At 38.2% G+C, this 22,730-nt stretch overlaps 1 protein-coding gene across 2 annotated transcripts in view; it reads left to right on the forward strand.

The window, feature by feature from the left end:
* METTL16 (methyltransferase 16, RNA N6-adenosine) overlaps positions 1 to 22,730 on the forward strand; it is a 50,555-nt gene that overhangs the window by 15,869 nt on the left and 11,956 nt on the right. For both annotated transcript variants that reach the window (XM_028499199.2, XM_028499200.2), the window contains exons 3-6: positions 4,587 to 4,786; positions 9,912 to 10,052; positions 11,720 to 11,835; positions 14,251 to 14,393. In XM_028499199.2, coding sequence (XP_028355000.1) covers positions 4,587 to 4,786; positions 9,912 to 10,052; positions 11,720 to 11,835; positions 14,251 to 14,393 — 600 coding nt within the window. The remainder of the gene's footprint in view (positions 1 to 4,586; positions 4,787 to 9,911; positions 10,053 to 11,719; positions 11,836 to 14,250; positions 14,394 to 22,730) is intronic.

Here is a 22,730-nt window from a genome sequence, read left to right on the forward strand (position 1 = left end):
CATATATCATAAAATCACCATTTTAAAGTGTACAATTCAGTTGTTCTTAGTATGTTCACAGGGTTGTGCAAGTATCACCACTATCTAATTCCAGAACATTTTCATCACCCCAAAAGAAACCCTATACACATTAAGTGGTCACTCCCCACTACTGTGTCTCATCAACCCCTGGAAACCACTGATCTGCTTTCTGTCTCTACAGCTTTGCATGTTTTGGATATTTCATGTAAATTGAATCATAATATGTGGCCTTTGTGACTTTCCATTGACTTTTAAACGTGTTTAAATCTTCCATTAAAAAATTAGTAAAGAAACCTCTCCGTCAACCCTACCACTTCTGCCCCATCTCTCCCTTGCATAACTCAGCTTCTTGAAGAATTATCTATTTATACTGTCTCCATTTTTTCATACCATACTTAATCTTTAGCACATTCCAGGGTGGATTCTGAATTCTACCACTACGAAAGCAGCTCCTGAAAAGGTCTCCATGGTCTCACGTCACTAAATCCAGTTTCAATTTCCAGTTGACTCCTGAGAAGCACTGGGGTAACTGACACTCTTACCCTTCATGGACACCCTCTTCCTTTGGCCTCCTTGGCACCACATCACACTCTCCTGGTTTTCCTTCTTCTACCCTGTCTCCTGGTGTAGCTTCCTCTGTAACGATTGTATGTACAACCATTAAAGGATTCTTTGAGGCTTAGTGTTAAGTTGTCTTTTCCTCTCACTTTGTCTTTTCTCCTTAGGCACACTCTCATCTGTGCCAGGCCCTCATTTGTTTGTTTGCAGATCACTTATACATTTTTTCCAGATTTCCAAATCTCTTCCATATTTTCTGGGCTCTATACCTAGAGATCATACTTACTCAATATCTCTACTTGGATGCCTCAAATACAGCTCAAATTTATGATATTTCTCCTGAAAAATGGTTCTCTGCCTGAGTTCCCAATTTCAGTGAATGGCACTGTCTATCTTGTTGAACAAGCCAGAACCCTAGGAGATGTCTGTAAACACATCCTCCCTCACCTCACGTATCAGTCCATCAACAGATCTTGTCAATTTTCCTTCCTAAATGTCTCTAAATTCCTTTCACTTTTCCCTGTCTTTGCCACTGCCACCTTTGTCCAGCCTCTTAACTCAGATGACAGCAGTAGCTTTCTCATTGGTGTCTCTGCTTCCACTTGGTCCATCCTTATTCCATACAAGACATAAATCCTTAACATAGATTATAATTATCGTGGTGTGATACTTTCACTTTCAGAAGTGTCCCGAATTAATTGATAAAATTATATGGTTACCCTAATTATAAGGTCCTATATAATCTGGCCTCTATCTTCTTCTCCAGCCTCATTTTAAACCATGCATGCTTACCTTGCTGTCTGCATTTTAGACACAGTAGCTGTGTCTCAGTATGCCCCATGAAGTCTCCTGCCTCAGGGTCTTTGTACTTGCTCTTCTCTTTACCTAGGACCCTAGAATACCCTGTTCTTTGTTAATTTTTATTTTACTTTCAGTCCTCAGGGAAGCCTTCTCTGACCTTCCTAAGGCAGTTCCACTTATTATGTAGGTTTCCTAGCACCTCGTATCTATCTTTTATAGCATTCATCACAGTGACAATTTTACATGTATTCGAATGATTCTTAAATTAATACCAACCCTCTACCAGACTGTCAGCTTCATGAAGGGAGAGATTATGTCTGTATTTGCTTTTACTACAGTATGTCCAGCATTTTGCACAATGCCTGGCATGTAGCTGACATGTAATACCTGTTGAATGAGTAAAGGAATCAATGCCAGCAATCACAACCTCTTAAAAATTCTGACCTATTCCATATAACTCAGTTGAGCAAAGTAGTGCTCAAAGAGAGTGAAACACTTTTATACTTCTTTAAAAGTGTGGAGTAGCCAAGTACCCCAACTTTCTTTATAATTCTGTTATTTACAATAGAGGTTGCCACCTGTCGGCCTGTGAATTATATAAGGCTTGCAGTTATTTATTGTCCACATATATTTTAAGAATCATAGAAATTTCATATAAAAATATGGGTTGCTGGTTTCATTTGGAAATTTTAGAGATCTAGCAGAACTGGGCCAGCAAACCCACTTGACATTAATTACCTAGAACTGAGTAGTGACAATCCCCTTTGAAATGGTCATTTGTGTCGTCTGGCATAGTGCCACCAGAAGTGTGGCCATTAGTCTGCCCGCTTGGCCACAAACCATTTGTTACCGTCCACAGAGGCGAGGACCTTGTGCCGCACATTTAGTTCAGCAGACATGTCTTTGGTTATGACTCTCAGTGTGTTGATTTACGTTCTGGCACAAGTTCTGTATCTTGTCAGGGACTGGCATTTTGAGTAGTACGTTGTGAATATTTGAGTTTGCAATTCCTGAATTTCACAATTTTATTCAAAATGTCAGTGCAAAATAACATTCAGAAATTTTAGGTTAACAGTTCTGTAAATAGGTACTGCTCTTAGATGATACTGCTCATCGTTTATTTTATAAGGTATCTAGGTTATTAAGTTTCTTTGATAGAAAAATTCTGAAATTTCACATTTCAGGTTTTAAGGCTTTGAACATAGACATCAGAATTGATTATATTCCTTTTGTGCGTCTAGCAATGAAGCTTAGTAATAGATTGGGCTACCACTATAGAGTAAAGAATGTGAACTTGTTTGAATGCTTTAGTGTGGTACTCAGATGTGAACTTCTTTCCATGTGTAAAAATTGACTATCATTGCCGTGTCATTGAAGGAAATGGAGTTGGCCCATCTTTTTTGAACACTTGACTGATTCAAAGGAGTAAAATACAATATTCTTGTTAGAATTACAAATAAAGTTTTTATAGATTTAATATCTTTTTATTGCTACATAATTTATCTTGTTGAACCTGAATTTGTACTGCTTTTTATTAAGGAAGGAATACAAAGGCAGTGCTAGCCTTTTTTTTTTTTAATGTGAAAATCGATTGAGGCAATCGCTGTGCTATTGAGTGAAGCAGAACTGTGTTCATTGTTGCTTGCCTATGGATTAACTCTCTTTTATCAGCCCCCACAAATGACAAAATTAACATATATCTACCTCTGATGATTAGGAATAGACTTAATATCCCTTTAAACAGGCTTAATATATTTTAATGAGACTTTTTATTGCTAGCATGCATTTATGCAATAAACTTCCATTTCCGCTGTTTCATAGAAACTTGTCTTTAAAAGATCACAAATCCCCACCTAAATGTAAGGTCAATCACTTTTGAAGTTATTATCCTCCTGACTGTTCCAGAATTTTGTAATTTTGACAGTTGCTCCGCAGTTGCTTCTTCATCTCATTTAATGCTTTTCCTGCCTCTCAAAATAGTTATATTGGCACAAGGTTCTTAAAAAGTTAAACGTTAAGTATATCATATGATATATTCGTATATATCTACTCAAGAGAAATGATAACACATCCTCATGAAGACTTATATGTGAATATTTACAGCAGCATTGTTCATGACAGCCAAAAAGTAGAAACAATCCGAATAGCCATCAAGTGGTGAATGGATGAACAAACCACAAATGTGATTATTCATCCAGTGCATAAACCACAATGTGGTTATCCATACAATGGAGTATAATTTGGCTGTAAAAAGAAATGAAGTACTGACACATGCTACACCATGGATGAACCTCACAAATAGTATGCTGAGTGAAAGAATCCAGATGCAGAGATCATATATTATAAGATTCATTTGTGTGAGATGTTCACAAAAGGCAAATCTGTGGAGACAGAAAGTACATTAGTGGTTGCCTAGAGCTGAGGGTGGAAATGAGGAATGACTTGCAGATGGGCACGAGGTTTCTTTTTGGGGGTGATGGAAGTGTTCTGAAATTGGATTGTGGTGATGGTTGCACAACTCTGGGAATATACGAAAAACTATTGTGTACTTACAGGTGAATTTATAGTATGTAAATTATTCCTCAGGAAACCTGCTAAAAATAGTCACATTTAAAAATTTGGTGCTTGTAGTATTTGTTATATTTAAGTATGTTAACCTGTTTTCATTATTAAACATTTTATACTGCTTCTTTTCCACTTTTAAGTATGATTTTCAAAGAACGCTACCATCAAATCATGTTATTTGATAATAGTAAAAATAACCAGCATTTGTAAAATGGTTACTATGTAGTAGGCATTATGCTAGCACTTTTCACAGATTATCTCACAGCAACTCTACATATAAGTATTATTATCCCCATTTTACAGCTGAGGAAACGGTCTCATAGAGGCTAAATAACTTGTCCAAAGTCATATAACTAAGTAAGGAGACAATTAGGCTGGAATTGGAACAGAGGTACTCTTGTCCTCTGTGCTTCATGTATGAAGATGCAGTATTTTTGGTGGAAATTTATGCTGTCTTTCACATATTGTGACTGTTAAACACCCATAGTGTGTATGCCACTGCACTGAATGTGCTACGTAACTATTTATATGTGTGATCTCCTAGGAAACAGGTGGTGTTTGGTCCTGCCTGGTTGCATTAAAGCTTGTAGAATGCAGCAAGTCTTACTAATCAGTTTTACTTCTTTTTCTCCACCCCTCAGTCTTAATTTTAAAGACCCTGAAGCAGTCAGAGCTCTGACTTGTACTCTCCTAAGGGAAGATTTTGGACTTTCTATTGATATTCCGCTGGAGAGACTAATTCCCACAGTTCCCTTGAGACTCAACTATATTCATTGGGTAGAAGATCTGATCGGTCATCAGGACTCTGACAGAAGTACTCTCCGAAGAGGAATTGACATAGGTACATGGTTTTCAATTATTTTTTGGCTAAATATAAGTTTTATAAATTTTGCGAGGTTTTTGCAAATTCTTTGAAAACTTCTGGGTATTTGTTGTGTGAAAGAAGCTGGCTACAGATATCACTGTTCTTATTTGGCATACCTAGGCTTTTCTGCTATCACTTTCTCTTGAGAAGGGATTGTCAGCACCAAACAGGGAGCAAGGGGGTAGGAGAAGTGCAGAATGAAAGTGAGGCCCTTGTTTTCTTAGCTTTTCAGATTTCCACGTTGATGTCTGTGTCTGTTGGGCATTATTTTTACTCTGAGTTATTTGGTGTTAGTACAGTAGTCCCTATATTGGAATTTTGTGGTGATGGTCACTTAATAAAAGATCATGTGGGACTGAATACTTTTAGGAATCTCTTAGGTGATTATTTATAGAGAGTGTTTAATCCAAAATTAAAGGGAAGAAAAAAGACATCGAGTTAAAGGAAGTTGTTCTCCTAATTGTAATCTTCTACAATGGGGAGGACTGTCCTGTTTGATTCATTTGGGAATGTAAGCAGAGAAACAGAAGGAAATGAAGCCATGGTATGTTTTGCGATTATAAATGTATTATGTGTTTTGTCATAGCCAATATTTTCATTTGATAGGGTTTGAAATTTGTTAACCTTTTGGCCTTTACTAATCCTTTATAGAAAGTGTGAAGAATTGAGTTAAAAACTGTGGACCCTATTTCTAAACATAGTTAACAGGAAACACAGTTTCTAGATAGTAGTAAATGTTCAGCATTTGTGTGTGTTTTCAGTGCTCATCGTACATGAGCTTTTCAGCAGCACTTATTGACCCCCTCCTTTCTCCTTTATGCACTCTCCTCCATTTTCTTCCACGACACCAGACTCCTCTGGTTTTCCGTTTTCGTTTCCAGTCACTCTTCTCCCCTTTTCAGGCTTACTTTCTTGCATTAAATGTTGAGAATCCCTAAAGCTCAGTCTTTAACCCTTTTCTTATTCAGGACTCTACCTCTAGGCAATTTCATCCATATCTATGACTTTATTTTCTGCTTCCATGCAGATAACATACAAATTGTTTATTCCTCCAACTCAGATTACTTTTCTTGAGCTCTAGTCCCAAATATATGAGAAACTTGGATATCTCAAAAACATCTCAGGGCTTCCCTGGTGGCGCAGTGGTTGAGAGTCTGCCTGCCGATGCAGGGGACACAGGTTCGTGCCCCAGTCCGGGAAGATCCCACATGCCGCGGAGCGGCTGGGCCCGTGAGCCATGGCCGCTGAGCCTGTGCGTCCGGAGCCTGTGCTCCGCAACGGGAGAGGCCACAACGAGAGGCCTGCGTACCGCAAAAAAAAAAAAAAAAAAAAAAAAAAAAAAAAAAAAAATCTCAGACTTCGTGACGTCCAAGACCAAACTCATATTCTTTCTTCCTAATCTTGTCGTCCTTGATACTTACTTCTCTCCATTCTCACTGACAATGTCTATCACTGTTTCCTGTTTTTCTCTCTTAAATATTTCTTAAATCATCTATTTTTCTCCTTCTCAGATGCCACCATCCCAGTCCAAGTCACCATCATTTCTCCCTCTCTACAGAATAGCTTCTCAACTATTCTGTTCTTGTCCACTCTGTTGCCCCTCCATTCCATTCTCCAGAAAGTATGTATAAACCATATCTGAGCACACCTTTACCACTTTAATGGCTTCCTATTGCTTCTGTGATAAACAAAACCAAAACCTTTATTAGTCCTATTAGAATTTTCATTGTCTGATTCCTGCCCTCTAGGTCTCTCTAAGCCTCATCTTTTTTTTAAAATAAATTTATTTATTTTAATTATTTATATTTGGCTGCGTTGGGTCTTCATTGCTGCGCCGGGCTTTCTCTAGTTGCGGTGAGCAGGGGCTACTCTTTGTTGCGGTGCGTGGGCTTCTCATTGTGGTGGCTTCTCTTGTTGCAGAACATGGGCTCTAGGTGCGCGGGCTTTAGTAGTTGTGGCACGCAGGCTCAGTAGTTGTGGCGCACGGGCCCTAGAGCTCAGGCTCAGTAGTTGTGACGCATGAGCTTAATTGCTCCACGGCATGTGGGGTCTTCCTGGACCAGGGCTGGAACCCATGTCCCCTGCGTTGGCAGGCGGATTCTTAACCACTGCGCCCCCGGGGAAGTCCTTCTAAGCCTCATCTTATATTCTTCTCTTTTTTGTTTTTGGCACGTGTTCTAATAAGATGTCATGATTCCAAGCCTTTGTACATGTTGTTCTTTCTGCCTGGAACTTCCCACCTTCACCTCATTAATTCTCATTTGTACTGTAGTTGTCAACTCAAGCCTTATTTTCTCAAGAAAACCTTCTCTGACCTTCCAGCATAAGATAGGTTCCTTGAATATGAGCTTTAGAAAACCATGTTTTTTCCTTCATGGCATTTTTTTTAGTTTTAAACTACACATTCACTTGTCTGATTGATTAATGTCTTTCTCTGCCACTAGATTACAAAGTACAGAGCCTATTACTTTTTTGCTTACTATAATATCTAAAAGCCTAGCACACAGTAGGTGTTCAGTAAATGATTTGTTGAATGTCGATGGATAAATAAATACATCATTCTTTCAACATTCAAAATTCTGAACATCCAATATGAACTAAGCACTATGTAAAAATAATGGGATTTGGGCTTTCCTGGTGGCGCAGTGGTTGAGAATCTGCCTGCCGATGCAGGGGACACGGGTTCGTGCACCGGTCCGGGAAGATACCACATGCCGCGGGGCGGCTGGGCCCGTGAGCTGTGGCCACTGAGCCTGCGCATCCGGAGCCTGTGCTCCGCAATGGGAGAGGCCACAGCAGTGAGAGGCCCGCGTACCGCAAAAATAAAAATAATAATAATAATAATGGGGTTTAACAAAAGTTTTTTTTCTTTTATGTTCATGGCAGAAGATTGGCTGATGGATTATAAAAAGTTTTAAAAGCTTGAGAGCCTATTTAGTACTAATTTATTTTAATTATGCCCCAAACCCTCTAAAATAACACTTGGGGATATAGGAGGTTAATGGATTTTAGCTCTTCACAAGGGGCACTCTTGCTGAAATCACATTCATTCTAATTAGGGTTTTATATAAATTCTTCCCCCAGACTCCATTAGTTTGCTCTAATTCTGTGGTTACACACTTTTCATTTTTATTTATCATTACAAGGATTATTACCCATTTAAAAATGTAGGGCTTCCTTGGTGGCGCAGTGGTTGAGAGTCCGCCTGCCGATGCAGGGGACACGGGTTCGTGCCCCGGTCCGGGAAGATCCCACATGCCGTGAAGCAACTAAGCCTGTGCGCCACAACTACTGAGCCTGTGCTCTAGAGCCCGCGAGCCACAACTACTGAGCCCACGTGCTGCAACTACTGAAGCCCGCGTGCCTAGAGCCTGTGCTCCGCAACAAGAGAAGCCACCACAATGAGAAGCCTGCACACCGCAATGAGGAATAGCCCCTGCTCGCCGCAACTAGAGATAGCCCACATGCAGCAATGAAGACCCAACACAGCCAAAAATAAATAAATAAAATTTAAAAAAAAATGTCATTCACCTTTTAGAGGGGATTAGGATGTTAGAATGCAAGTCTTCTGGTCTTAAGAATTGAGAAACTTGATTTTTTTTGGCGAAGGACAGGTCTTTTACCTGCGTTTATTACCCTCTTGGCACCTGATATTAGGGCAGCTGAGGGAAGGTGTCCTTTTTTCTTCTTCCTTTTAAATGAAATTGAAGTACGAAGAGAGAGGTAGTTGTATGAGAATCAAGGGCCTGGGATCTGGTTTGGATTTTTTTTTCTACAGAGCTGGAAGTGCTACTTAAATTTCCTTAATTTCCTTATTCTGAGTGGCTAGCAGGGGCTAAATAATTGTGAACTCTGAGAGGAGCTTGAGTACCCTTTACCACTCCTTCCTGCACCACCTCCCACATCCCCAAGGAGATGTTTGCCCAGTAGCATCAGGGCCAGGATGCTGTTAGGTAAACATGATAGGAAGTGTAGCAATCACTGTGACTGTCAGAGCTTAAATGTTCTGGCTATCAGTTGTTGTCATGTCTTTTACTAGCCTGTTCTGAGTACTTAATGAGGAAGCAGTAAGATGAGACTGGCTTTCCTCTGGGTTAGGAGTATCTCTGGCCTCCAGCTTTTCCTGCCAAATCCTTAGAAGGCTAGACTGGCACCATGATGTGGTCAGTGGAAAGTGGGTGTGGAATGGCTGGTATGGGCTGACTACTGTGGGCCTCCGAGAAGAACACCAGCTTTTCTTCTCCTGAGTATGCTCTTTAGGATCTTATTGGCCAAGATCAGTTAAAGGTTGTAAAAGAAATTATTTGTGGTTAGTATATACTCAAACATATACTCGTCCAGTCTGGTTAGAGGTTCTACATGCAAGATTAGGACCAAACCCTAGTTGTCAGATTTTTGCCTGGACCATTTGCCTCTGAACGTCTCCCTTGAAACTATGGGGGGCAAGCCAATGACTGATGTTTTGGATCTGGATCAAGTGTTTTTCCATGTCTCCACATCTAAGAAATGAATCCTCTCTTTAGTTTTTAAGGTTTTTTTGTTTTGTTTTGTTTAACTTCTGGTTTCCTTCAAGTAACAACTTACAGATAGATATGTGGGGAATTGGGTGGTTTAATATTATAAAAATTTTATACCCTATGTATATTTTTCTGCTTTTGTAGAATGGGATGTATACATTGATCTATTTTAAGATATTACTGTGGTGTTTTAACAAATAACACTGATTTCTTTCAAGAAAATCAAGTTTGTGAGAGATTTAAAATGAAGACTTTTTATAAAGTAAATTAAATTGCTTTGACAATTTTCAGTTAGTCAGTCATGTATTTCTTGATCACCAGCCAATTATGCATACTTCATTTTACATACAGCATACAAAGAAGACAGCAAGGTTTCTACCCTCTAGGAAATTTGAATCTAATTATGAGTTAAGACTAACATACCTGAAGCCAGTAGCCACAGTATGTGTGTAATCAGTACCAGCTTGTGGTTTAAGCCGTTAAGGCTATAAGAAATTCTAAGAAGTGAAGAATGATGTTTTTGCTTGTTGATCTCACCTTCCTCTCAGGTGTGTGCAATGTGTTTTGAATTCTTACTGTACTAGGTACTGGGGCATCCTGCATCTATCCTTTACTTGGAACAACCTTAAATGGCTGGTATTTCCTTGCAACAGAAGTAGATGACATGTGCTTCAACTATGCAAAGAAGAATGTGGAACAGAATAACTTATCTGATCTTATAAAAGGTTAGCTCTGTAGAATAAATACTCCTTTCAAGCTTTGTTAATTAACCTGTCTTTCTAATTTAACACATCTCATTGTCTTCTGCTTTAATATGCAAACTTTGGTAATTTAAAACAATCTGGTACATTGTAATTTGGTTTGCTGCTTTGTTACCAGAATTAACTCAGAAAGAAACAGAGTAAACACAGTCGATCCTCATAATTTGTGAATTCTGTGTTTGTGAATTTGCCTACTTGCTAAAGTTTGCCTACTAGGGGCTATTTTTAGCCTCCAGATCAATACTTATATGGTACTTTTGTGGTCATTCACAGACACGTGCAAAGTGGCAAAAAATTTGAGTCACCCAGCGTGCGTGTTCCCAGCTGAAGTTGGACAAGGCAATGCCCTGCTGTCTTGTTTCAGCTCTCATACTGTAAACAAGTGTCCTTTTCATGGTCTGTTTAGTACCACTTTTTTTTTTTTTTTTTGCAGTTTTGTGCTTTTATTGGTGATGTTGCTGTTTATAATGGCCCCTAAACACAGTGCTTAAGTACTGCCTAGCATTCCTAAGTACAAGAAGGCCATGATGTGCCTTACAGAGAAAATACATGTGCCAGATAAGTTTCATTCAGACATGTTATAATACTGTTGGCCATGAGTTCAATGTTGATGAATCAGTAAGGATATGTATTGATTGGTTGATGAAAATGTTGGGACCAGAGGCTCAAACTTACCTAATCATGTATTTCTCTTAGGAGCCAGTGGTTCAGTATTCACTAATTCAGTGTTCATGGTGACTTTATAGAACACAACTACCACTAAAGATGAGAATCAACTGTGTATAAAGTAACCTAGTCACCAAGATTTTTAAAAGGAAGAAAACCCTGCTATTGATTAAACTATACCGTCTTTTTTATTTCAGTACATGGAACTATGCTACAAATAGTCAAATCCCCTTAATGCTAAGTTACTTTTTACGTCTGTGCTTATTGTATATATATAAAGGGCTGGGGGTTTTTTTTTTCTTTTTTTTTTTTTTTTTTTTGTCATTAAAGAGACTTTATGTCTCTCTTTGGAAGAAATAGACTTTTCTTACTAGTGTTAAACATATCGTAAGGGGAGATATTAATATATTATTAATTAGTTTTTTGGTTATCCATTCCTGTGTTACAAATTACTCCAAAATCTGGAGGCATTAAACAATAAACATTTATTAATAATCTCGTGGTTCCTGTGGGTCAGGAGTTTGGTTGTGGCCTAGCTGGGTGGTTCTGGTTCAGAGTCTTTCATGAGGTTGTCGTCTGAAAGACTGGGGGTAGAGATGTGCTTTCCAGATGGCTCATTTACATTGCTTTTGGCAGGAAGCTTTAGTTCATTGCCATGTGGATCTCTCCTCAGGGCTACTTGATCATCATTACAGCGTGTCAGCTGGCCTCTCCTAGAGCAAGTAGTTCAAGAGATAGGGTAAGGAGGAAGCCGTATTGCTTTTTATGACCTAGAGTCAGAAGTGATACCCTATCATGCTCATCACATTCTCTTCAGTAAAAGCGAGTCATTGAATGAAGCTACACTCAAGGAGAGGGAAATCAGACTCTACCTCTTGAAGGGACTAATATCAAAGAATTTGTGGACATATTTAAAAACTACCACAGTATTAATAGTAGTTAACGGTCTCTGTTTTTTCTCCTAGTGGTAAAAGTACCACAGAAGACACTCCTGATGGATGCTCTTAAAGAAGAATCTGAGATAATCTATGACTTTTGTATGTGCAACCCTCCCTTTTTTGCCAATCAGTTGGAAGCCAAGGTAAGATATCTTCTGCTTTAAAGTAGTTGAATATTTAGTTAAGTTTTCCTTGTTTGCAAGATAAGGGCAACTTTTATTTTGGAAGCTGTATCAGTTAGGATGCTTCTGGTATCAAGCACCTGAAAACCCAATTCAGCTTGACTTAACAAGAAGGTTTATTGGTTTATGTATCTGAGAAATCCAGCAATAGCATGGACTTCAGGAACAGTTTGATCTAGGAGTTCATGATAATATCAAGGTTGAGACTCTGTTTATTCAGGTTCCCCTTGGCTCTTATCGGGCCCTTGGTTGTTTTTGTTCTCAGCCTGGTTTACTTGTGGCAGAGTAATATTTGGGGACTGGGAGAGGGTGAGAAGAGAGCTCTTTTCTTCCCCAAACCATTTAACATTTGGATTTCTTCTGATTGGACCAACTTAGGTTACAGTCTACTCTACTGCATTGGGCTTATTGGCTTAAGGAGAGGGTCACTGTTTTTACTGCCAGCTATCATTTGATAGCAAACAAATGTCTTGTTTAGTCTTTCCAACTTGAAATGAATATATTCATTTCATGAAATAAAATATGAATATGGAAAGAGATGCATTGGCTAAAAAAACTAACCTATTAATCAATAAAATATTATTGATTTAACCTAAGTTTTCCTTCATCTAGAGAAGAATTAATAGAAAGTGAATAATATTAATCAGAAGGAAATGAGGGGGTGTGTATGCTTAAAACTTTGAGAGAATAAATTGTTTTTAGAATCACTCAGATACTCTAAAGTACCATTTACATACCTCATAACAAAATAAGTTCCAGATGGATTAAATTTGGCTGCGGGGGACGAAGTGGACAGAAATTTATTAGCAATACCGACATTCTAGATTGGAACATGAAGTGAAGCAGGATTTAAGAAATCTAAATTTTAGCCTTCAGTGCAGATAAATTTGAGAACTATTGATAAAATAGCCACATCCTGGAGTACATTTCTTTCAAAAAATGTTGAGATACAACATATATACATAAAAGTACACATGCCATGAGTGTAAACTGGATTTTCCAGAGTGAATATTCTTATAGAACCAGCATCCAGATGAAGAAATAGACTATAACTAGCACCAGAACTAAATATCTTTTTATAGCAACTTTACTGAAATACAATTTACGTGCCATCAATTCACCCACTTAAAGGGTAGAATTTAATGATTTTTAGTCTATTCACAGAGTTGTGCAGCCATCACCACAATCAATTTTAGAGCATTTTCATCACCCACCCCACGGAAAAAAACAAAACAAAACCCACACCCATTAGCAATTACTCTCGGTTTCCTTGCAGCCTCCTTAGTCCTAGGCAACCATCAGTCTACTCTGTTTCTGTGGAGTTGCCTGTTTTGGATATTTCATAAAAATGGAATCATATAATATGTGGTCTTTTGTGACTGACTTCTTTCACTAAGCATAATATGTTTTCAAGGTTCATCCATATTGTAGCATGTATCAGTACTTCATTTCTTTTTATTGCCGAATAATATTCCATTGTATGGAAATACCGCATTTTACTGATCCATTCATCTGTTGATGGACATTTGGGTTTTATTCACTTTTTGGCTATTTTGAACAATGCTGCTGTGAGCATTCATGTACAAGTGTTGTGTGAACATGTTTTCATTTCTCTTAGGTGTATACCTAGGAGTGCAATCACTGGGTCATATGGTAACTCTATGTTTAATTGTTTGAGGAACTGCCAGGATGTTATCCAAAATGGCTGCACCATTTTTTATTCCACTATGAGTAGTGTATGAGAGTTCCAATTTCTCCACATCTTTGTCAACACTTGTTTTTATCTGTCTTCTTGATTATAGCCATCCTAGAGAGTATGAAGTAGCGGAACATCTTTTTGTGTGCTTATTAGCCATTTGTGTATCTTCTTTGGAGAAATGCCTATTCAGATCCTTTGCCCATAAGAGTTTTATTGTTTTAGCTTTTTACATTTAAATCTTTGATCTATGTGGGTTATTTTTTTATATGGTGTGAGGTAGGAGTGGATTAAATAATTTAAATTTTAAAAGTGACACCATAAAATACTAGAAGAAAACAAAAAAATATTTATATAATCTTTGGGTGGAATATTTTCAGTGTATGATACCAAGAGAGAAAACATAAAGAAAAAGTGACAGAATTGGCTAGATAAAAAGGTAAAATGTTAGTATGTTTAATCACAAAGATGGAAGGTAAAGACCCTGGGAGGGAGTATTTGCATGAATGCCATTGTTTCAAATGCCAAGATTATACGATTTTTAAATCCCAAATCTAGCATGATACCTGGAAACGGAAATTATGTCTAAGCAGTCTTGTGTAAAACTAGGTTACAGTCAAAGAGCTGGCCTTAAGGCGTAAAGGTTTTTCACCAGGGTTTGTTGTTGTTGTGTTGTTCAGGGAGTAAACTCTCGAAACCCTCGAAGACCCCCACCTAGCTCGGTAAATACAGGAGGGATCACAGAGATCATGGCAGAAGGAGGCGAATTAGAGTTCGTTAAAAGGATCATCCATGACAGTTTACAGCTTCAAAAAAGATTAAGGTAAGTTGGTAATAAGAATATTATCAACTATGTAATTCAGAAAGAAACCATGTCACTGAGAGGAAACAAAATCACTGTGGTCTGAAGAATAAACAGATAAAACCCAAAAAGGTAGAAGGTCCTACAGTCTGCAAAGACCCTGTTTCTGAGGATGCTCTCATGCCTTTAATTGATTTGTGTTTCCTGTAATCATCTACAGTGCATGGATAGAAAGGAGGAAAATACTATATGATGTTATTGCTCCCATTAGTATGGTCCTGTGATGGAACAAAACTGATTCAAATATGGCTTTTGATTAGAAAACAGATGGGTTCAGATCTGCCCCATGAACCAGAATAAATGTGTTGCCTAGTCCTTGAAGCAATTTATGTTCTTGGAATCAGTCTCCCAAACGATGACAGATGTGAGGACATTGAGCTGTCAAGAACTTAATGAAGGGAAACTGAGGTCACTGACCAGCTCCAGAGGAGAGTTAAGGCTATTCCTTTTTAAAAGCTAATTATTTCGGACAACACACCTGTCATTAAGCAGCGTAAGGTACTCAGAAAGAGCTATTTGTCTCGCTTGACTTCTCACTCTGCCAAGTGTTGGTGAAATGATGGATAATGTGGTAGTTCAGACTAAAAGGGCTTTCAACCCTAGGATTTAGCTTTGTGACATAGAGAAGAATTTTTAAAAATTGTGGTAAAATATGCATAACATAAAATTTACCATCTTAACCATTTTTAAAGTGTACAGTTCAGTAGCATTAAGTACATTCATATTGTTGTGCAGCTAACCTCCAGAACTCTTTCTTCTTGTAAAACTAAAACTCTGTACCCATTAAACAACTAGTCCCCATTCCCTCTCTTCCCATAACCCCTGGCAACCACCATTCTTCTTTCCATCTCTATGAATTTGACTATTTGAGGTACCTTATGTAAGTGAAATCATATTTGTCCCTTTATGACTGGCTTCTTTCCCTTAGCGTCAAGTCCTCAGTATTCATCCACGTTATAGCATGTTTCAGAATTTCCTTCCTTTCTAGGGCTGAATAATATTAATATTCCATTGTATGTATATACTACATTTTGTTTATCCGTTTATCTGTTGATGGACACTTGCGTTACTTCCATGTTTTGGCTATTGTGGATAACGTGGCTAGGAACATGGGTGTGCAAATATTTCTTAAGACCCTGCTCGAATTCTTTTGGGTGAATACCCAGAACTGGAATTGCTAAGTAGGGAAGCCTTTTTCCCCCGCCCCTTTTGGATTTATAGGTGTTTAAAGCTGCTTATTTTAGTAGGCCAGTTCCAAAATCAACACATATCCTGGTTTGTTAAATGTGAGTTTATTTAAATATGGAAAGCAACTGGATTCTTGGATGATCTGCCTCAGAAAATTTACACAATATTAAAGCCAAAGGTTAATAAATTTTTGCCTTAAATTGATTTCGTCAACGAAAAATGGTACAGATGAACCTGTTTGCAAGGCAGAAATAGACACAGACACAGAGAACAAACATATGGACACCAAGGCGGGAAGAGAGGGGTGGGGTGAATTGGGAGATTAGGATCGACACATATACACTAATATGTATAAAATAGATAACTAACGAGAACCTGCTGTACAGCACAGGGAACTTTACTTAATGCTCTGAGGTGACCTAAATGGGAAGGAAATCCAAAAAAGAGGGGACATATGTATACATATAGCTGATTCACTTTGCTGTACAGCAGAAACTAACACAACATTGTAAAGCAACTATACCCCAATTAAAAAAAAAAAACATTAGGATGTGAGGAAGAAAGAGCCTTAAGTCATACTGAGCATTGAGAAGAGTCTGAGTAAGTAAAGTAAACTTAAAGCAACAGAGCACTGAGACTCATGACAGTAGGTAACCAGGGCCATGTGGCCCTTTCACTATCTGTCAGCTTTTGAGGGAACTGGAGTCATTCAACAAAATGGGGAAGGTTGTTTTCAGGAGCCTATTAATCAGTAAGTTTCTGTTATTTCCAAAGTTCCATTTGAACTACAAAAAATATGTTTTAAATGAACACCATTCTAAGAGAGAGGAAATTGGTCAGTACGTTCCAAGTCCGCCTATACCTGGCTCTATGGGAGCCCACAAATTGAATGGAAGGTGAACGTTTGCTGGGAAGGGTAAATTGCTAGAGCCCATCATGTCTCTGAAGAGTCAACCATTTCAAGGTTGGTGTCGCGTATAGGAAAAGTTACCCAGTTACGATTCATATAAAGAAAGGGTTCAGCAGTCTTGTCTGCTCTGTTAGGACTCAGGTAGGTTGAGAGGGAAGATAAAAGGAAGAAAGGGAGAATGAAGTGATTTTCATTGAAGAGAAAATAGAGCAGTGTTTTTTGAAAGAGTTTTGCTCACAAATATTGTTTACAATTTCATGTCATACTTCGGTGACTTTCATTTGTATATGTTACCAGTTCATGTCCTGCATATTTTTGTAGTTGACATAATGTTTATACCACTATGCAACTCTCAAATTTTAAAATGCTGTGGAAACTGCATATTTTGAAGCTATGAAAAATAAGGGATTGAAAACAAGTATTTAAACCCCACCATCTGCTTCTTATCCCCCTTCGTGTTCCTGAAGAAATGCAGAAATTAAGCCAAATTTGTAACATTATGGAGTGAAATAAGTTAAATTTGTTGGACTGATCTTAGTGATGGCACTCCAGGTGCCTCACCTCCCCGTTATGATTCATGCCTTGCCTAAGTCACGCTCAGCAGCAAGTGCAGTTTTGTATCTTAAGGAATTTTGCAGCTGGGAGGCCTTTGAGAGAGAAAGTTATCCAACCTCTTAGTTGTACAGATTAGAAATTTGGGACCCAGATCTCCTAATTCTGGTCCAGTGCTCTTTCTACCACTCTGTGTAGCCTCTGTAGCCCAGACTGCAGTTAGACTTCTAAGTACACAGCCTTTTCTTTTCTACTCCTTTTCTTTTCTTTTTTCTTTTCTTTATTGTTGAGGTATAATTGACATATGACATTATTAGACGGCCTTTCTACTGTTGATGAAGATTTACAAGTGCTTGTCTTAATAGCATTTTCTTTTTTTAGAGACGCACTCACCTAACCTTCTAAATACATTAGCAGAGTTTATCAAACCCCTTATGGCCTGGATTTTACTCTTGTCATTGGTTATTAGGTCTGTCGCTGATGCCCTTTATGGCAGTGATTCTGTGATTTTTCCAGGAACCAGATTTACCAAGTTCCAACTTAATACTGGTTTTACTCTCTGTTTTTGCTTTTTCCTTTCCATTCCTTACCCCCTGCCAGATGGTGGAGACTTCTTGGGTCTGGGTAAAATCCACATATCTGGTGATGGATAATAAATTAAACAATCTAGGCCTTTCGAAATGTGATTCTTTGACTTTTTTTTTTTTTTTGATGTGGACCATTTTTAAAGTCTTTATTGAATTTGTTACAATATTGCTTCTGTTTTATGTTTTGGTTTTCTGGCCACGAGGCATGTGGGATCTTAGCTCCCTGACCAGGGGATCAAACCCACACCTGCTGCATTGGAAGGTGAAGTCTTAACCAGTGGACTTCCAGGGAAGTCCCTCTTTGACTTCTCTTTTAAATTTTTTCTCATTGGTAAAGTGAGATAATAATAGCTACCTCATACCTCATTAGGGTGGTCATAGAATTGAATGAATATGTATTTGATGTAATTAAAAATAATAATGAATAGTAAATAGGATCTTTTAAACTCTTGACCATTTTAGGAATCCAGTAGATTTAAATGCTCTGGTCTACTGTGTTGAAAGGAAATGTTAAGAGTACTCTGCTATTTTACTTTAATGCAAAGTCCCCCTCCTTTTCTGTTTTTTTCTTAAAACTAGATGCTAGCATAGTTATGGGGTGCTGTGAGTGATGGTTGCAAGGAACAGTTGTAGGGCTTCCCTGGTGGCACAGTGGTTAAGAATCTGCCTGCCAATGCAGGGGGCACTGGTTCGAGCCCTGGTCCAGGAAGATCCCACATGCCGCGGAGCAACTAAGCCCGTGCACCACAACCACTGAGCTTGCTCTCTAGAGTCTGCGAGCCACAAATACTGAAGCCCACATGCCTAGAGCCTGTGCTCTGCAAGCCTGTGCACAGCAATGAAGAGTAGCCCCCGCTCACTGCAACTAGAGAAAGCCCGCGCGCGGCAACGAAGACCCAGCACAGCCAAAAATAAAATTAAAAAAAAAAAACAAAAAGGAACAATTGTAAATTTTATAACTGAGCTTTTAGTTAATTTTCCAGCTGAAAGACTGTCCAGTTCTGCAACAAACTTTGACTTACCTTTATAAAAGGGTAAGCTACTTCATTTTCCTTGTCTGTAAGGTTGGGATAATACCTTTTATGGTATTAAATGTTAAAAGAACATAGGAGCCAGCTCCCACATTGTTAAAAGAACAATATGGGACAATATAAGCTCAGAATGAATAATGACAATAATGGATTATAACCCACTGAATAAAGTAAGCAAATAAAATACAAAGGGGATAGAGGAAAAGCTCCTTGTTTACTCTAGAATGCCAACTAATAAATGTAGAAGGAATAATAAAATTAGAAAAATCACTATTTTTGCAATCATTATAGTAATAATTGATTCATGGAGGAATCAACAATGGAAAATTTGAAGAGGAACAGGATATTTTCATAGTTTCAAAGTATTCCCCAGTTACAAACTATTTCAGTTACAAAAGGATATATGGTAACTTTATAGTGGAGAGACTGGGGGATACCACCTTGACCAGGTGATCACCTGATGGGGATCACCTAGAAGGACATGTAGCACCTCTGTGCTCTTTATGCCCCAAATGTTTTACCTGAATCTATGAGGAAATTTCAGAGAAACCAACTTGAGGGATTTTGTAAGACAATTTTTCAAAAATATTAAGGTTGTGAATGTAGAAAAAGACCACAGACCTGTTCCAGATTGAAAGAGACTAAAGAGACTTGACACGTAAATGAAATGCATGATCCTAGATTGGATCTTGCATCAGGGGAGAAAATTGACATGAAGGACGTTATTGGGATAATTGGTGAAATTTGAGTATGGACTGTATTCCAGATAATAGTATCGTATGAGTGTTAAATTTTCTCAATTTGATCCTTGTTCTGTGGTTATAAAAGAGAAAGTCCTTGTTTTTAAAATGTACATGCCAAAATATTTAACATTAGGGGCATGATGATGTCTGTAGCTAACTCATATGGTTTAGAAAAACACACACACAGAGCAAGCAAATGGGGCAAAGTACAGTGAATCTGCGTGAAGAGTGTACTGGAATCATTTGTACTAACCTTGCAATTTCTGTACGTTTGAAATAATTTCAAAATAATTTTTCTTGAAACCTGCTGTCTCTAAGGAATTACTAAATGCTGTAATGAGTGGAGTGCTACTTTCATCATTAAAATAGTATAATGGGTTCAAAATCTCTTGGGTAACTGATCTTCCTTTTCATTTTTTTTTCTACATGCGTTTTGATTAGTTGTCACAAGATGCCTGTTGAGAGTAGCTAGGATCTAATGGGTAGGCATTTTTTTTTTTTCTGGCTGCATCAGGTCTTAGTTGCCTTCGGCACACAGGATCTTCGTTGAGGCCTGCAGGATCTTTCGTTGCGGTGCGTGGGCTTTTCTCTAGTTGTGGCGCACGGGCTCCAGGGCGAGTGGGCTCTGTAGTTTGCGGCACATGGGCTCTAGTTGAGGCGCGCGAGCTCAGTAGTTGTGGCGCACGGGCTTAATTGCCCCGCGGCATGTGGGATCTTAGTTCCCTGACCAGGGATTGAACCTGTGTCCCCTGCATTGTAAGGCGGATTCTTTACCACTGGACCACGAGGGAGGCATTTTTTTAAAAAGTGAAGCTAAAACAATTTTTAATACACCCAATTACTTCTGCTTTTTCTATAAGAAATATAACTTGCAGAAAACAGTTGATATATTGATGAGATTCAATCTTAAAAGATAGGGAATTCGGTGATCCAGTGGTTAGGACTCTGCGCTTTCGCTGTCAAGGGTGTGGGTTCAATCCCTGGTTGGGGAACTACGATCCTGCAAGCCGTGTGGCCAAAAAGAAAAAAAAAGAAAAAAACCAGAAAAGATTCACGATATACTATTTGGCTTACAGTAATGGTTAAAAGAAATGAACTCTGCCAAGCCCATGTTAAGTACCAATGACATATTACAAGCCTGAGTTATTTAAATATTTGCTTCCCTTCATTTCCTGAGGAAATTTGTAGCATCTTTTTTTTGTCTCTGTTCTGGGCCTTTTCTTGGCTTCTGGTGACTCTGATCTAATCTGTTCAGGACATGGATGCAACTACAGATTATCTTACTAAGTGAAGAAGTCAGAGAGAGAAAGACAATACCATATGATATCACTTAATATGTGGAATCTAAAATATGGCACAAATGAACCTATCTACGAAACAGAAACAGACTCACTGACATAGAGAGCAGACTTGTGGTTGCCAAGGGGGAGAGGGGATGGTGGAGGGATGAAGTGGGAGTTTGAAGTTAGTAGGTGCAAACTATTACATATAGAATGGAGAAACAGCAAGGTCCTACTGTATAGCACAGGGAACTATATTCAGTATCCTGGGATAAACCATAATGGAAAAGAATATAAAAAAGAATGTCTGTATGTGTGTAACTGAGTCACTTTGCTGTATAGCAGAAATTAACACATTGTAAATCAACTATATTTCAATGAAAAAAAATTTTAAAAAAAATCTGTTCAGTAATGCTAATTTTAAAAGAAAGGTGTTAATTAACCTATTTTATACTGTTACTTTGTGAGCACTAATTGCTCTTAATTTCTTTTCCTTCATCTTGTTCCTAACATATCAAAGGCTTTTAATTCCTGGTTAATGATTTCTCCACTGCCTTCTTAAAGGGAGCATATTCTTTTTCTTCCAAACCTTGTAAAGCCGCCAAATGAAATAGATTATGCTCTGAGTAAATTTACCCAGGTTTGTTTAAAGTAATTTAGGTAGGACAATTATTTATGTGTTTTCAAATCAGAAAAAGGATTGATTAAACAAAAATAAGGATTGTCATCCATTGTTGAACCCACAGACAATAAAAACAAAATATTGGTTAATGCACACTACTTCTAAAGCAGTACAATAGTATTTGTCATACTTTTACAATTAATAAGATTTTCATCTGTATTATTTAATGTATTAGGTTGAACCGTATAAAATTGCCAGTCTTCAACAGTTTCCAACTTATAGAAGTGGAAATTTTTTGTAGTTTTAACTTAGCATGTGATGTTAGAGGCTATTAAATTCACTTAGAGTTTTTGTTACTTTAAACTTCACCTTCATAGTAGCTTTTTTTTTTTTTGTGCGGTACGCGGGCCTCTCACTGTTGTGGTCTCTCCTGTTGCGGAGCATAGGCTCCGGATGCTCAGGCTCAGCGGCCATGGCTCACAGACCTAGCCGCTCCGCGGCACGTGGGATCCTCCCGGACCGGGGCATGAACCCGTGTCCCCTGCATCGGCAGGCGGACTCTCAACCACTGCGCCACCAGGAAAGCCCCATAGTAGCTATTTTGCATACAGACAAATACATATTGAATGTATATCCCCTTAATCTGAAATTTCTCTTTAAATCTAATGTGCAGTTAGATGAATTTCAAATGACAGGGGTAATTATGATGCTTGGTGAAAGAAGCAGGATACAGATTATGTATTGCTAGTATAACTAAGCTATGTTATAAAGCAAGAAATATGCAAAACATTACTATATTGTTAACTATTCTTTATGTATATTTGAAGATATAAGGTACATCATTATTTAGAAATTTATATATTTAAATCAGTTCTATTGAGGTATATTACTTGCATACAGTTACATTCTCCAATTTAAGTGTATGATTTGATGCATTTTGACAAATGTGTACATTACCACCACCACGATCAAGATATAGAACATTTCCATCACTGTAAAAAAGTTCCCTAGTGGCCGTTTGCAGTCTCTTCCCACCCTTCCCAGCCTCTAGTCATCACTGATTTTTCTGTCACAGTAGTTTTTTGTTTGTTTGTTTGTTTGTTTTTTGTTTTGTTTTATTTATTTTTTGGCTGTGTTGGGTCTTCGTTGCTGCATACGGGCTTTTCTCTAGTTGTGGCGAGCGGGGGCTACTCTTCGTTGCGGAGCACGGGCTCTAGGCACATGGGCTTCAGTTGTTGTGTCACAGTAGTTTTGCCTGTTCTAGACTTTTAAATAAATGGTATCATACAGAATGTAGTTTTTTGTGTCTGGCTTTGTATTATAAATATTTTAACTTTTCTGTGTATTATGATGTTTTAACCTGTCTGGCTGGGGGAGACTGCCCC

The sequence above is a fragment of the Physeter macrocephalus genome, chromosome 14 (assembly GCF_002837175.3).
Source record: "Physeter macrocephalus isolate SW-GA chromosome 14, ASM283717v5, whole genome shotgun sequence".
Taxonomy (NCBI): domain Eukaryota; kingdom Metazoa; phylum Chordata; class Mammalia; order Artiodactyla; family Physeteridae; genus Physeter; species Physeter macrocephalus.